Below are 17,746 nucleotides of genomic sequence, written 5' to 3' on the forward strand. Positions count from 1 at the left end.
GGAGGCAGTTAAACTCTGAATATTTCATGATTTTTCTGTCAACCACAAAGACATTTTAGAGGATTATTCATGCTCTGTTCTGATGTGGTGATTACAGGAGTCACACGTGTTTCTTGTTTTTCTTGTTGACCTATATCTCCTTTTTCCTGTCGCCCAATTGACCCTTCGCGAAACAACCGTAACTAGGCACGGCAATTTAAAAGTGTTGTGCATCGGGCTCCATTAAGAGTTATATTGGGAATGTTAGTATTTATTCATTATATCTTTACCTATCCTATCATAGTACCAGGACTCATTGGCTCTCCACTGCAACGCAATCATTATATTTTCTTTATTTCTTTTAGTCTTTTACATGGATCATCAGCTGGTAAGGATGCTGTGGATGTTTTTGTTTGAAACATGCAGCGTTAGCCTCAGTCTGAAATAGCATTATATCACGTGTGTTGCCATCAAGGGCATATTTAAAACCCCTTTTACAAGATTGTTATTTATAAACAAGTCAGCAAGAAACATTATAAAGTCAATTGGAGAAAGGGTTTTATACCAACTTATTGATTAACGTTGATTAGCTTGCTAGCTACAGCTGATGAAATCTGTTAGCAACATGAAGTTAGTTCAGTCCCCAGCTAGAAATGAGGAACCCCTTCTCATTCTACACTCCTCACACAGGCTACTGATGCTTGGTCAGGACCCCTTGGTGTCACTTTCTAACGCGTCAAAATGATGCTGAACTACGTTTTCCGTAAACATGCGGTTAGCGTTGTGAATTTAATCAAAATCACTTGTTTATAGCCAACAAAACCACTGAGTTAGGTTAAGGAAAACATATCAGGGTTTGAGTTAAAATGACTGTTTGTGAAGTGAAATGTATTTATTCTATGTCACCGCAACCCGGCAGCACTCTGAGCTTCTAATTTTGATGCATGTCAGTATTTGACACCCCTGGAATTAAATCGGGTTGAAATGGGAAGCCAGATTTGTTTACCTCTGTCTGAAATCAAGGACCCCTTGTTTCAATAACTACTTAGATTTTTGAGTGGCAACAAAATATGCCCCTGTTATTGCTTTTGCTCTAATAGGTATCCGATGCTGTCTCTCTCTCTCTCTCTCTCTCTCTCTCTGGCTCTCCCACTGACACTTTTCCCTAAAAATGAATTATTAACTGATGTGGAACGAATAATCTTGGTGAAAGTGTTTGGGCAAAAGCTGTAATCTGCCAATAAACAGACTGGAAGAAGTAGCTAACTTGAAACAGGTCAGTTTGGCCATTTAACTCATCTACAAGAGAAATATGGAGTGAGATCTTCAGGAATTTTTTATTGTTCTTTCAGCTACTTCGGCTATGTTTCATACTGTGCAGAGACAAAGACAAGCATTTGCATGTTAGGGGAATAGAGTGGTGCAGAAATAAGTCCTAAAACCCGGGGATGAGTTGGCATCTGTGCGTTTCCAGTTCCCTCGTCTCAACCTCGGCAGGTTTTTGTAAATAAAATATGTGTTTAACACAAGCTTAAGATGTTTTAAGTTTTGTTCTAGAATATAAAATACGCCTGTAGGTATTTCCTTTGGGAATTTTGAAGCTTTTAAGAGAAAAAAGATAATTACTAAAAGCTGGTGAAACGAGACTCACGCCAACTAGTTTGCCTTTACAGCCTCGTTGTGTATACTGTCACTCATGCTATTGTGGTGTAGGTTTATTATGCTTTTTACTTCTGGGCAATGCATTCAAACTTCAAAAATCAAACTTAATTTGAGACAAACTTTCATAGATTAAAACAAGTATCATAAACGCGTGTTTGCCACAGAGCCTTTTTTTTTGCAGTATTCCAAAATAAAAAATAAAATCCTATTGGTTTTCTCCTTTTCGACAAAGTCAAAAATCGACCTCAAGCGACCGTAAAAACATATTTTTGGCAATTTAGAAAATATAAGCACATTTTTCCATTTCTATTCAGCTTTTCTAATGGCATAGGCATTGCAATGGCATTTAAGGATTTAAATTGATTTTATTGTTTGAGTTCACTGTCCACTCAGAAAATATTGTAAGGAAAGATCAAGACTTACCATGAAATATGGTGCATATTTTTTCATTTATTTATTCCAGGGCTCACAGTTTTACACCTTATTTTGGGAGAAAGTGTGCTTGCTTTATAAGCTAGTGTGACTAACTGGCTGTATCCAATCAGTGTGTGGAGTGACCGCAGTGAAATTTCTTAAACTGTATTGAGGGAGTTGCTGAACAAATTCAATAATTCCCACATGAGACAGAGCTTGCACTCAAAGAGGTGAAATCCATTTCCTAATCCCCTGCTAAAAACTCAGCTAGAAAAGTGAGCGAATTGGTTTTTCCCTGGTTTTGTGTTGGTCGGCAGTTAGTAGGCTCCGGTGCTCTAATAGGTATCCAATGCTGTCTCTCTCTCTGGCTCCCCCACTGACACTTCTTTCTCCCTTCACTTCCCTCTAAAGCCCTAAATCACTCTGACTGTGGACAAGCATACAGTTAATAAGCCTAACAGCCGGCAGGGAAGTGCTAAAGTTACCTATGTGTGTTTGTGCATGCGTGTGACCTTGGTACTGTATCCGTATATGAAGTCCCTATAGGCAGGAAAAGGCACGGTATCTGATACTGATGGCAGCTTGGAATGGTACATCAATCCACAACTCTACTAAACCTCATAACAAATATAAAAATACCCTCATTTCGCCACTGTATGTGGGGAAATCAGCTCCAAAGTGTTTGAAGACATTGTTTATTATCCTAGCAAGATGCCGATGAGGCGTCAAAGCAAAAAGCCCAATTTAGGTACGGAGGTTCTGTGCTATGTCACGGCTGAGAGGCTGGGTCACACAGTTTGATATGCAGGTGCACAGAAGCCCCGGGTTTCCTGCAGCAAGCCGGCAGTTCTCTTGTCAGAGGTGTACCGAGGCATAAAGACACACACACACACACACACACACACTCCCGCACATCTCCCCTCTTAGCTGCCATCCGCCACAGGACAGCTGATAAAAATATCACAAACCCTATCAGGCAATTAAACAGGGGGGTGCAGCGGAGTGTGATGGCTGCTTAATGGCTTCGGCCTCCCTGCAGAGGAGCCAGTGTGACTGGCCAACAGGGGGGATACAGACCGCTGATGGAGTGGGAAATCAAAAGGTGGGTGAAGCGGCTACATTGGTCTCAGTGAACAGTTGTTCTGTCACGCGGTAGAGGAAGGGCGGGGGGGGGCTCAGGGATGTCTTACCATGGACTGAGGACATGTTTACGGGAAAAAAAGGTTTAAACTGAAGTTAAGTTATACATTTTAATAAGGAGAGTACTCGTCAATATTGCAATATGTTGGGACATCCTTTCAATTGTGGGTTTATAAATGGGTAATGCATGCTTTTGCAATGCCTTATTTATCAGTAATATGTCAATAATGAGAATGCTTATGTTGCCTGGTTTGGATTTTTTTGGCTAGTGTTTACCCTCAAAATCTTCTTTGTATTTCTAGCTTATTTGAGGCTCTTTACAAATGGTTTGTAAATTGCAATGGATTCATTAATAGTTAATACTTCATTTAGCATTACCTTAAACGTTTAGAATACGCTATTAAATACCAGCTCTGATGTTGCTGCTCTGTATCCAACAGCACAGTGATGTCCCTGACACCACAACAGCAGTTACAGTTCATGTTATTATCATATCGAGGACAAAATGTTGTATTCTCTGGGTTCTCTATAGAAGAACGAAAATCCAACTTCTCAGGCTTCAAGTAATGTGTTTGTGCTTGGACAAATCAGAGTCCTGTGTGGAGCCGCTGGCAGCCATGTGTGTGGCTTAAAAGTGTGGGAAAAAAGAGGCGACTGTTCATGAGTGTAGATGCTACAATTGCATCGCTACATCAGAACTGGAGAGCATTTATATCTTCATAATATATTCATTGGAAGAAGAAGACTATTCTCAATGGAACAGGTGTTTTTTCTCTTCTCTTGACTGGCTTCAGCAATAGTTTGATTGACAGATGGTTCATCAAATCACCTGCCCAGTATTTTATTCTTTAAAGTGCCTGCACTTTTTCAAGCCGTTTCCAATGATGGCTTCTCAGATGGTTCTGTGTAACAAACCATCTGGCTGGTCCGATTACTGTGTATGTAGACATCATACCCCTGATCCTGCTTCACCTCATCCTACACCACTATCATGGCTCTGAGATGGGCTCCATATCGCCTCACACAATCTTAGTCGGCCGATACAAGAAGGCACCGTTGTGGACTTGGATAGAGGTGTGTGTGTGTGTGTGTGTGTGTGTGTGTGTGTGTGTGTGTGTGTGTGTGTGTGTGTGTGTGTGTGTGTGTGTGTGTGTGTGTGTGTGTGTGTGTGTGTGTGTGTGTGTGTGTGTGTGTGTGTGTGTGTGTGTGTGTGTGTGTGTGTGTGTGTGTGTGTGTGTGTGTGTGTGTGTGTGTGTGTGTGTGTGTCAGTGGTTAGCAGGTCTGTCTTTCAATCAGAGGGTTGGTGGTTCGATCCCCGCCCTAGTCGATGTGTCCTTGAGCTAGACACTTAACCCTGAATTGTTCCCTGTAGCTGTGTCTACAGTGTATGAATGTAACATGATTGTAAGTCGCTTTGGATAAAAGCGTCAGCTAAATGACATGTAATGTAATGCAGTGTGTGTGTGTGTGTAAGAGAGAGAGGCAGTGGGTGTCCCATGTCCCCTAGATACAAGCTGCATTTAATGGAGACAGATGGTACCTACTCCATTGGAACAACAGCATTGAGTAGACAGCTTGTTTAGCACTCAAATAGAAATTCACCACAGGTTCAAAACTTCCTCTCAAAGGGCTTTATTTGTTGGTTGAAAACCCTCTTTCAGATCCATTAAGTGTAAACATTACAGAAAAAACATGACACAGTTTAGCACAATTGTTAACATGAAAACTCACCTTGGTAAACCCATTCTCCTTGCACTTCTGCATGCAACTTTGGTCAGAGGAATAACAATATGGTATTACTTTGCTTGTATATTGAGCAAAGTGAATTCTTTTTAAAATGTGCTTGGGGTGTGTAGGTTTGGAGACGTGAGGATTAGGTCAAAATTGACCTTAAACATAATAAACTATCAACATAAAATAACCAGCCTGCTGACATGTTGCCTAATGTGTCTTCGCTGTTCACTTACATGAGTGTTTTCAGCCTCACAAAAACAGCTGACAAGAAAACCATGAAACACATGGAGAGTTGGTCTAAATGAGCAGCAACTCGGTGTAATAGCTTTATGTTCGTCTCTGCTCTCTCTACACCCTGCCGCCTCGCTATCAGCGCTAACATCCAGATGAAGGGCTGCTAAGTCAGCTCATGGTCCAGCCTGCTCCTGCTCCACAGCTCAGCCTCTCAGTGTGTGTGTGCTGCAGACAAAGATAGGACTCTCAAAGGGCCAGCACAATGCTGGGTGGCTCAAAGGCTCCCATTTCTGCTTGCTTCTCTCAGTCTCCTATCACGCTTTTTTCTAATGGAAAAAGAATAACCCGGCCCACACATCAGAACATGCGGTAGCATTGACAAAATGACTTATTACTCCTCTCTGCACACTTCCCTCTCCCTCCCTGGATTCATCAAGCTCCCAACCTCCCCTCAAAATGGCTGGCACCTTCTGGCGCTTGTCTGGCCTGACAACCTTCCTCTGCAGTGACCTTGAGACCGAGAGGAAGGGGTGATGGGGCTCCCATAACTGCTGCAATACTGTTCCCCCCACACACACACATACAAAAATAAATAAAAAGCAGCAACATGGCTCTCACTTACACTGACAGCTGTAGGAAGGGGGAAATAACCCTCTGCATATCCGCATCAATCAAAATAGGATTAGGGTGCCTCTCTCTGGTCCTTTTTTATTTCCCATTAACTTGAAGTTGCTGATGAAATATGAAGCAGTTACATGGTAACTGGGCTTGCATAGCCACAATGTAGCTGGTACTATCTATAATAAGTACAATTCTAAAAGAGTTCGACAACATCAAATAACGGGCTAGCATAAAAAAATAACATCCTACCAGTTTACACGTTTCCTTTGTTTGTTTCTTTCCTTCCAAAATTAGTTTTCACAAACACATGGGGGACGGGTCTTCTTAATAGCATTATGTGCAGATGAAATGATGTGACAATGTGTACAATATAACTGTCAGATGTGATCAACCACCTGCACATGCTAAATGGGACACACCCTCGAAGGAAACTGTTGTGACCGGTCGTCCTCCGAGTCCTGATGGAATAGGGACGCAGACAAGAGATGATGCATGAATTCTTAATCAAATAAAGGCAGCGAGAAGGGAAAAGAGTGGAAGGCAATCGTCCTGGCCGTGCTAAATACTGAGGCCCTGGCTTCCTTCCGTATTCCAGGTTTCTGAAGGAATCGGCTCATCACCATTTACTTTTCTGGAGCCGTCTTCAACATCCACCTCCATCCCAGGGCCTCAAACTGCACCTTCCACTCTTCACCAAAATGGAAAAAACAGATCAGTTTGCAGGTTTTCTCCTCATGACCTTGATCTTATTGCAAGAAAGGGATGCTTTCAGCTGTAATATTTTTGATTTTCACTCTCCGCTGAGAAGGCTCGGCTGAGGGTGAGAGCTGTGGGGTCCCAGTGCACGGCTGTCGGGCGACCCCGTCCAAGTCCTATCCAGATTACCCTTCTCCGACCACCTGAGCCTCTGTGCTTTGTGTCTGTCAGGCCGCACAGAACCAATTCAGTGCTTCACACCAATTCAAAAACCTAGTTGCACTTGCCCTGTCAGGTTGCACATCCTCCCTCACACGTGTACCTCCTTTCTTAACACCTGTGGTGATGCCAGATAAATACTGCTGTCTCTGTAGAAAAAGAAAAGTAAAAAAAAAAAAGGAACAAATTACTCAAGGAGGAGTTGGGCATTCCCATGGCAACCAGGTCATGTGGTATAGGCAAGGTATCAGGACAAGCCCAATGTAATTTGCATACAAATTGCCAGCTGGCACCTTGTTGTTATGACAACGGCACGCAGCTCCCAGTATTCATTTGTAAGTGAAATACAAAAGAAAAGCAGCCAGCGAGTAGAGTCATTGATAAAAACTATTTGTTTTACCTGAGGAAGTTGCTGACACTGACATTATGTTCTCATGTAAATCCAATCACCATGTAGCTCCTGCAGGAAATTACGGAAGACACACTATTTACTCAACACTGGCATTATAATAGATAATCACTGGAGTGTACTTTTAAATTGCCCTCAATATTAATTGGATCTACATTAAGATAGATTTTTTTTTACTATCCTCAGATGACAACAAATTCAACAACTGTTATATGACCGCTGGCAGATAGAAAGTGCATCCGTTGTCTCCTTAGTTCACCTGATTTTGCAAAAACCTTTATGTAATTCCTTACAATGACAAATACCAACTCCTCAGAGCTCGAGAGAGAAAGTAAACTCTGCTGACAACACAGTGTCCTCTACTGGCAACACATGGCAGGAAGTTTACACAACCGCCTGTCTGTCGAAACGGATAATATTTAGCTCAAGGGCAACTGAGCTGATGCTTTTCCATAGTCACCCTGGCTCAGCTTACTGGCCAGTTAAATTGCCCTGCTGAGGGCACTATGAGCATTCTATGAACCCAGCATATCTATTTATCCCAGAAACCCCCACGAGACTCGGGTTTAATCGCTGGCTTCTGTGTGGCTGACGGACCATCGCAGGCTAATCAGTGGCTCTCTCAGTGGGAAACAAAGCAGCTCCTGGTTCCTAATACTTGACCTGTACTTCAGTGGGAGAGTGCTGATCAGTGGGCAAGGTGAGCCCTGTTCACATTCAACTTTAACCGTTTTCCCTTCAGCTTGTTATCGTTAGAGCCCCCCACTGATAATCCTGTTCCAGATTGTTAGAGACAACTGGTACAAACCACTTCAGCCCAAATTGAAAGGTCTGTGTGTGTGTGTTGCACACTCTACCTCGGGGTGGGAGCAGAGGGAAGGTGACACATCCAGCCTCCCCAGCATATAAATCCAGGAGCCTTCTCGCTGAAGTGCTGCTGGCTCTAAGGCATGACAGTTTAGTAGCTTTCTTCCCCTGAACACCTTTCCCAAGGTCACAATTTGCCAGCAGCTCAGATCTTTCCTAGAGCACCATCCCCCTCATTTGTCACTTATACGTTCCAAGTCAATATGGCAACCCGATGGGGGCTCTATGGTGCGGGGAAGATCAGCCATGACTTCAGCGTGGCTATGAAGACTCTGCCTCCTGGAGATCACCAGGTACTCTGCCCAAACAAGCTCACTACATATTCATTGTCACACAAGTTGTCTCCTTTGTACTAAACACAGCGGGCACTGTGATGTGTGTGTGTGTGTTTTTTTCTCTTTCACACAGATAGCAGGGATTGCATCGAGGAGCTGGGAGCGTGCCAAAGAGTTTGCCAAGAGGCCTGGTATTCCTAAAGCTTACGGCAGCTGTGTGGAGCTGGCCAGCAACCCATACATTGGTGAGTTAAGAGCTGTGAGCGGCTGCACAGGCAGAGATAATGGCTTGTTGATGTCGCTGTTTGAAGCTGAGCCTGGAACATCTGTGTCCTCACAAACATTGTGTACCTGGGAGTGCTGAACACGGAGCACTGGCGAGTCGGTCTGCTTTTCCTCAGGGCCGGGGAAGAACGTGTTGTGTGAGAACCCTTTTGCGATGAACTCGTGCAGGCGGAGGTACGCAGGCTGCCGGCGGAGAAAGGCAGTAGGCGAGCATAAGCTGGTCAAAGCCTACTTCGGCTTCCCTCAGCTCCACATCCCCCACTCTGTAGAGAAGGAGCTGGGTGGCGGCGCACTGCTGGACATCGGAGTGTCCTGCTTGTGCTGATGGTGTTCAATGGAGAGAGGCCACAGTCCATCCAGGCCACAGGGATGCTGCTTGACTGAGGTATGATTCAGCGCACCGGTCATGCAGCAGAGGTGGGATGTAGATTAGCCTCATTAACCACACTGCATGAATCACTGATCACAAAGTGGCTATTGAAACCATTAAAGAAAAAGAAGAGAATCCTTCATTTAAAAAAAAAAAAAAGAAGAAACTGTCCACAATGTAAACACCTCAGGGAAGAATTATTCACACAGAAAATCCTAGACTTATCTTTAAAATGTTAGACTAATCCAAAGCTTCCCCGGAGAATACAGTAATACACAAAAACTGACAGGGGAAGACTGTCTCACGGCATAAAATCCTTCAACGTTAGTCCATCACAGTATACATGTAATGAGCCTTTTCTTGTCTTATTGTTATATAAAATGTTGAATGCAATAGCTACACAAAAAATGTTTTTTAGGACTTTATTGCCAGTAAATCCCGAATATAATTATTTTTACCCAGTTGATTCCATCCATTCAGCCATTTGCTATTCACCAGTGTTTCAATGATTTACCTTTTTTTTAAAATGTTTAACAGGAGTGGATGAGTCAGTGGTTATGGTGATGAAGTTCTCCAGGAACAGGATGGCCTTCTGCGCCTTTTCAATTGCTGCTCGACTTCCGAACGATGCCGTCATCAGTGGCACTGAGGGCTCCATTAAAGTAAGTTATGGGAGTCTTGCACGGGAACATTTGACTTAATTAAGAAATGATCGAGACCTGCAAAAAAACTGAGTTGACTGCTAATTAGTTTCACATTTAATTCAACTGAAGCGTTCAGTCAAGGATCCAAACACACTGCATTTGACAGTTGAGTTACGAGTTGAGTGATTGGATCAACACAAAAATGCATGTCCCCTTCACCCTCCAGGTCCTCGGCCCCATGCACTGCCCGACCACACTCATGGTGAACGACGAGGAGACAAAGTACCCTCTGCCTTCATGAACCCGGCCTCCCTCTGAGTTTCACCAACAGCACTGGACTTCGCGACGAGGCAGACGAAGTGAGGCTGTGCCTGCTTTTAAAGGTAGGTCACGATAAAAAGGAACGTTGTTTAGTTGTCTTCAAAGATGTGACACGGTTTGAAGAGCCAAAAAACACCCCGTTTCAAATGTATGGTGAGTTTGGAGAGACTTGAGAACATGTGGATGAATACATGAATGCACTCATCAGATTACTTCAGAATCAATGTTGTTATCAGTCCTTGGGATGTCCTCTAGTATATATAGTACTACACATTTACATAATCTTTACATCCCTGCTATGACATCATTTATGCCTCATTGTGAATATGTGCATAATTTAACTGTGGTTCTAAACAGTTAACAGTCTTTCGGTCAGTCTGATGTCCCTCCTCTTCATCTGCAGGACTTTAGGTGAGCCCCCGCATGCCTCTGGCAGACTCCGTCTTACTGACAGAGATCATGGATGAAATCAGGAAACAGGTGGGAGTTGCCTTCTCCCAGGACAGCAAGTGACATCACTCCAAAGCCGGGTTGACTTCACCTGACCTTAACCTACTCAGATGGAACAGAGGGAGCTGCTCGAGGCAGGCTTTGGATCTTTGGTATAAGCAGATCACTCGTGGCAGTGTGTGACAGAGCCCGAGCAGACACAGTATCAGTGGGACAATTGTGACTTGGATAAGCTACTGTAGTGAGCTGCTACTGAAGTACAAATTAAATCTGCTAATTATTTGACCTTGCAAATCAGGGCATTTATTACTGTTTGCTTTCCATTTATTTGTCTTGCATCTTATCGACCCGTTAGATCTCATTCGACCCCAGAGTCACCTTGTAGGTCCTTGTAATACAGTACACGACACACACGACACACTGTCGGTTCCGAAAAGTCAGTTTAAAAATGTCTTAAACCAGATAAATCACAATGTAAACACACAGAGCAGCCATGTCCTGTATTCAAGTCCTAGGCCTTTAAAGGCAACCCCCGGCTGTCACTGTGGGGTGTGTGATTGATGAACCCAATAAAGGATTGATTGTGAAAGCCATGTTTCATTTCAAATATCATCCGCTGGAGAGAAGAAGAGACTTGGAGTGGCACATTTGAATCAAAGTGTTTTGTCATGTCTGACCCCTGCAGTGGTGTACCAGTAGGCTCATGTTCTCCATACAGAAATAGGTTGCAAAGCGTGCTCTTCAAGGTTAGGCCACAGAAAGGCAGTTATGAGTCAGCAAAGATCATCATTTAATACTTGTTTTCCAACCTTTTGGCCTCGAACTGTAGGCCTTCTAAAAACTGGCCGGTGTCTCTATGATACAGGATGCAGTCCATGAATGCAAATGCAGTAATATTAATGTGGAAACTGTGGTACTTTGTGAATAAATAATGCTGAAATGTGCAGATATAAAAAGAAAGAGTTGTGAGTAAATTATGAACAATTTATTTGCTGTTTCCGTGCCACACAGTGTGACTTGTATAGAAACAAGTATTACATTTACTTATTTAGTATAGAGGTTAAATAAGGGCTGTTTGTCTTGGGACAGAACATTTCCCATCAAAATTTCAATATTCAGTAAGGTAAAAGATCTAATCATAAAATAAGAAACATAATTATTAATAAAATAGCCTTGTGTCCAGGCAGGGTAAAAGGAAGGGATATTATAAAACAAAACAAAACTGGTATATTATGTGTCACGATTACTCTGCAGGTTACATTTTTGTACAAATCATCAGATAGAAAAAAATAACATTGTGCCTCCATCTTGTGGCAGCAAAGTGCCACTGTTAATCAACTTAATCTCTCGGTTTCAAGTCCAACATGGCAACCAGGTGGGGAATCTGCAGCGCGGGGGAGATCAGTCATGACTTCTCTGTAGCTCTGAAAACTCTTCCTGCTGAAGACCATCAGGTGTCAGAATGAGGAGATACATAGACTCAAATACATCTCTGTTTTCTTTGCAAGGATTTTCTCTCTGTGTAGACTATCTGTCTGTTTGCTGTTTCTGACGACTTAAAGTTCACTGTTATAATCACACAATCCAGATTTCCACAATCCATGAAACCGAAGGAGGAAGAGAGGAGAGGGAGCGAGGGAGCCGGGGGGCATAAGCAGGGCCATGGCAGGAGGCAGGGCCACGGAGGCAGGAGGCCGGCCCACCAGGCAGGAGGCATCGCGAAAGAGGCCGGACCAATGAGGCCAGGCCCTTGAGGCAGGAGGCACAAAGAAGGAGACAGGGCCATTGGGAACAAGGCCAGGTCCAGGCCAGGGGCTGTATGCAGGAAGCAGGGGCAAGGAGGTAGGAACCAGGATCAGCTTCAGACACAGCCAGGTCCAATGGACCCTATGAGGCGAGGAGGCACAAAGACTCCCAGGAAGAAGTAGAGTTTAGTAATGTGCAATGAAGAGAGGTACATTCGTCCATAAGGAGAGAGAGAAGAGGAAAGAGTGTAGCTCAGTGTATCCAACGTCCCCCAGCAGCCTATAGGCCTGTAGCAGCATATGTAGGGGCTGGACCAGGGTAAACCTGATTCAGCCCTAACTATAAGCACTATTAAAGAGGGAAGTCTTAAGTCTACTCTTAAATGAGGTGACTGTGTCTGCCTCCTGGACTGAAAGTGGAAGCTGGTTCCATAAAAGAGGAGCTTGATAACTGAAGGCTCTGGCTCCCATCCTACTTTTTAGGACTCTAGGAACCACAAGTAGCCCCGCATTTAGTGAGCGCAGCTCTCTAGTGGGGCAATATGGTACTACAAGCTCCTTAAGATATGATGGTGCATCACCAATCAAGGCTTTGTAGGTGAGGAGAAGAATTTTAAATGTGATTCTTGATTTTACGGAAAGCCAGTGCAGAGCAGCTCATACAGGAGTAATGTGATCTCTTTTCTTAGTTTTTGTGAGTACACAAGCTGCAGCATTCTGGATTAACTGGAGGGACTTAAGAGACTTATTAGAGCAGCCTGATAATAAGGAATTGCAGTAATCAAACGCGTGAACCAGTTTTTTTCTATCTTTTGAGACAAGATGTGCCAGACTTTTGAAATGTTACGTAAATGTTTACACGTACTTTTGTAATATGTTAAGTTCTCCGCACTCCGTAATACTTTGGCCCCCCACTTGTAGGGTTGCGCCCCACAGTTTGAGAACCACTGCTTTAAACAATGCTGTTGGGAGGCGGGGTAGAGGACATTGACATTCTTTTATTTCATTTTGTAGATTAGTCCCAAACGGTCGACTCGATTTGGGCTGATTTAAAACGGTAGATGGCGTTTTTGAGCCATTTTCAAACATGAAGTGCTTTTTATTTTCAAAATGTGGAGAGAATGATCAATATTAATACTAGTATTGATGTGTTTCATAACAGGTCCAGTCATATCATTTTGTTTTAGCTTAAAAACATGAGTTTCGTGTATTCATAAACATTTTAAATGCATTTATTTATTGATAATTAATTAATTTGTCGTCCTCCATAGATTCATGAGGCAGATCTGGAAGCATCATAACTTGGTCACAATGTTTAAAAACCACACAGAGGTCGGGACTGTTGCAATGGGACTGAAGCTTGAGCGGGCGCTGAATCCGCGTGGTCCTAGTGCGTGCCCCGTTTGTCTTATTCCACTCATATTGTTTTCGGACTGTCAACATTGAATGGGTTCATTACCGAAACGTATTCAAGTTCGATTTGCGAGGAAATTGTTATCAATTTATTCCTATTCATTGTATGTGGCTATGTGGTGCAACTTCAACCTATTACATGGACTTATTTAGCGAAGGGGTTAAATACAATGGAGCATTCAATCTCAATGTAATGCCAAATAATATAATGATAAATAGTCGCTAACAAAATGTCCCCGTACAAGTCAGTTTATACCAGGTCGGTTCGATACATTACATCAAATACAAAATAAAGAATAAGATAACAATATACGTAAATAGTAGACATGCAAAAATAATAATCTAAAGAGTAATCATAAATAAAGTGAGAATCTGACTATGGCAAGAAATTAGAGTTAATAATACAGAACATTTGTATTTTATCCACGTTTTTGTACAAATCATCATTTTAATTCTTTGAGTAAAAAATAAGATTCTGCCTCCACCGTGTGGCCGTGATGGGGTACTGCTATAACTCCACCTGTTCGTTTCCTGTCCACCAAACAGTCGATCTGTGTCAACATGGCAACCAGGTGGGGGATCTGCAGCGCGGGGAAGATCAGCCATGACTTCACGTGGCGCTGAAAACTCTTCCAGCTGAAGACCATCAGGTACCAGTATGAGTCGATGCGTAGACACTAACACGTGAACTGGTTTTCAAATGCGAGACGTCTCCGTCTAGACTGGCTTGTGTTTCTGATTGTTTCCGACGAGCCACAGGTCGCATGGTTTAGTTCAGGGAACGTTGGAGATTGCAACAGCAGCTTCAACGAGCAAAATGCCACAGCGAGTTCAAATAAAATGCGTTTTTGAACCCTTTGGCACGCTTTCTTTTTACCGTAAGTAACGCACTAGATGGGCATCTACATGTCTTTGCACTATAGCTTTTTTATTATTATTATTATTATTTTTTTTTATCAATGATTTTTATTGAGGCAAAAGTGATGATTGAAAAAGTTTAGATGAAAAGTTTTGATCTGACGTTTATCTGATTATATTTAATGCAAGGTTAATGTATTGACTCTAAACTAAATCTAAGTAGGAGAATGTAAGAAATTGCCCATTAAACTATTTTGCCATTCTGGTCTATATTCATCCACCAGACACCAAGAAAAGCTAAATTCTAGTATGCGATACATTAAATATTGCAGAAAATGTAATTGTGGCGACATTGAGTCCATACAGACTGAAACAAGTTGGATTTTTTAACCTGGGGCCTTTCTTTATGGTGGGACAGAACATGTTGCAATAATCCATATCATGAAACTGCATGTTCAGGTTTGTGGCTGTGGCGGCTCGCAAATTAGAGGACGCTCAGGAGTTTTCAAAAAGCACAACATCTCCCGGGCATACGGCAGCTATGAGGAGCTGGCCAGAGATCCAGATATAGGTTGGTTTCTGTCGGCCCTGGGTCACATGATGGTTCTTTTGCACCAGCTGTAAGGCATTTGCTATTTTAGGGACATTTCAGTGTGAGCTAAAACTTCACAACGCAGTTGGCTTCAACCATCCGTTGGATCTCCACTCATTTTTAGTTCACTTTGACTTCCAACTGTTATAGTATCCTGTGGAAAATGTACTCTTCCATTGATGCTGGCTCTCTGGTTTGTGTGTGTCTGTTTGTTCAGACGTGGTGTATGTTGGCGTTATCCACCCCTACCATCTGAGCACCTGTCTGCTCTTTACGAATGCCAAGAAGAATGTGCTGTGTGAGAAGCCGCTGGCCATGAACACAAAGGAGGTGAAGGAGATCCTGACCTCTGCAAAGAGGAACGACGTCTTCCTCATGGAGGTACAGATGGGACACTTCTTCATAGGTTTCATTTATTGTTCTCCACTTTTCACTTAAAAAATCATTTAGGGGTCGGGATGTCTCGAGTTAAGAAGTTAATCTACAGCACTTCTTTGCTATTCACTGAGTCCTAAGAGGACAGAAAAATTATTGCAGACTGGCTATGTGATACTTTTTTTCAATGTAAAATTGTACATGTAAATGTACGGGGGTTTGTCACACTACCGACTCACCGGTTATCATATGTTGCCTCGGTGCAAAATGAACACATCCATTTGTGTTCTTCCATTGTTTTTTGTTATTGTGCAAGATTACAAGTAAAAAATGAGGCACAGAAACAAAACCTTGACAAGTACATGACGTGATAACCAACTGAGCTTGCAAACCCTTTATTTTTTAGCAGTGATGTGTAAGTCAACGCCTACGTAACAGAAGACAGAGCCACTAAAATATAACTGTAGAAACTGCCTCCCTGACCTTTTTGCTTTAGGCCGTCTGGACCCGATTCCTCCCGGCCTCAGTGGAGATCAAACGGCTGCTGGCCCAGGGGGAGGTGGGGGAGGTGAAGATGGTAAGATCTGACTTCGGCATGCTGCTGAAGGACGTGCCGAGGTCAGCGCTGAAGGAGCTGGGCGGAGGAGCAATGCTAGATGTTGGAATCTACTGCTTGCAGTTCATATGCATGGTGTATAATGGAGAGAAGCCGGAGTGCATCCAGGCCACGGGGGTCTGCCTGGAGACGGGTAATGACAAAGAGAACAGTGGGATGTCAATGATGTGATGCTTGTATGATAATGAAGCTCCGTCGCTTCATTAACACTGTGGAAGTGTTGCAAAAATAGCTAATTGGGTTACCCAAAAACCCTCTTTGTTTACATGATATGAGCCTCAACAAGCCTGTTGTAGTGGCCAAGTCATCCTCCTCAGCCTGCTTTCTGTTGTCGGCTGTAAAGGATTGTTGCCCAATGACCTCAGCCATTGGGCAACTGGAGTTTCTAAGTTGGAGCTTGTAAAAAAAAATTTGCTGTGGGAGTTTATGAATGCTGAATCGTTAACCAAGGGAGTGTCCGTGTCTGAACAGGACTTCACCTCTGTATCTTGAATGGCACAATAAAAGTTAACACATGATAGCCCAGACCCCTAGATTCTTCCTTCAATATAAAGCAGTAAAATTAACTGACTCCACATGCATTGAACACACTGAAAGTCATTTGTGTCTCTTTTTAAAATCATGTCAGTAAATTTGTTTGATTATCACTTCATAACGTGTAAATCCTATGTCTGTGTGTGATTTGCAGGAGTGGACGAGACCGTAGTTGTCACTCTGAAGTTTCTCCAAGAACAGGCTGGCAGTGTTTACTTGCTCTTCAGGTCTCCAGTTGCCCCAATGATGCCATCATCGTGGGGACGAAGGGCAGCATCAGGGTAGGTTCGTCCCAGCAGCGCCGCCACAAACTAACACAATTCAAATGGTGTAAAATGCCAAACCAGTTTGCAGTATGAGCCTTTGCATCTTGAAGATGACATTAAAAGTTAGTCAGTGAACTAAGTGTGAAGCAACGCGGGAGGGAAATTAAATGTTTGTGTAAGACAAAGATGGAGAAGTAATTTTTCATTGCGCACACAGTATCTATCACTGTATGTGGTTACTGTTCCATGTTTTTTTAGATCCCTGCCCATATGTGGTTGCCCCACGTCATTAGTAGTGAACGGGAAGGAGACCAGTACCCACTGCCAGATCCCCCCTCTGCCTATCAACTTTCTTCAACAGTACAGGATGCGTTACGAGGCAGAGGAGGTTCGACAGTGTTTGCTCAAAGGTACTGTGACATTCAGCATATTTTAGTCTGTGTCCGATTCATATTGTTAACTTGTTATACATACTTTCACCACAAGATGGCATCAGCAACACTGGAATCCTAATGGCCATTGACTGTTTCTACCTGCAGACCAGTATGCTGTACATGTTCTTACAGTGTGATTCCCCATGTAGGACTAAAGGAGAGTGCAGTCACCTCCCATGCTGACTCGCTTCTGCTGGCGGAGGTGGAGGATGAGATCCGCAGGCAGGTGGGGGTGGTGTACAGCCCAGGACTGCCAGTAATGTGAAACATAAGCATGACGTCCCCTTGTTGAATAAAACAAGTTTGTTATGGAGAATACATGGTTCTGTATGTTTTAACTGGACTTAATACACCATCAGTTTGGAACATGTTAACTTCCTGTGAGGTCAAAACTGAGTTTTTTTTTTTCCTCATTCGACTGTCAATGATTAGCTTCAACATGGTAAATGTGTTTTGATAAAGATGCTTAACATACCGGTATTTGTAAGCTCTTAAATTCATCAAACTTACTCACTGGATGCCTTAGGTCCTAACCGTACAATAAAGCAATGTTGAGTGCTTCACCTGAATCATTCACCTATGTGTACTTTTAC

General features: G+C 43.0%; 1 protein-coding gene and 1 pseudogene across 1 annotated transcript; both read left to right on the plus strand.

The window, feature by feature from the left end:
* Positions 1-8,178: 8,178 nt before the first annotated feature.
* Positions 8,179-10,383, plus strand: LOC117728245 (annotated as a pseudogene).
* A 3,656-nt stretch (positions 10,384-14,039) lies between these two features.
* LOC117725735 (trans-1,2-dihydrobenzene-1,2-diol dehydrogenase-like) lies at positions 14,040-17,729 on the plus strand. The gene is given in 12 exon segments (XM_034525725.1): positions 14,040-14,091; positions 14,094-14,148; positions 14,796-14,839; positions 14,842-14,907; positions 15,146-15,309; positions 15,800-16,052; positions 16,608-16,639; positions 16,641-16,691; positions 16,693-16,734; positions 16,978-16,995; positions 16,997-17,129; positions 17,303-17,729. Coding segments are annotated over 12 exon segments (1,026 nt in total). The 3' UTR covers positions 17,419-17,729.
* The last annotated feature ends 17 nt before the right edge of the window (positions 17,730-17,746 follow it).

Source organism: Cyclopterus lumpus, chromosome 3, assembly GCF_009769545.1.
Source record: "Cyclopterus lumpus isolate fCycLum1 chromosome 3, fCycLum1.pri, whole genome shotgun sequence".
Classification (NCBI taxonomy): Eukaryota; Metazoa; Chordata; class Actinopteri; order Perciformes; family Cyclopteridae; genus Cyclopterus; species Cyclopterus lumpus.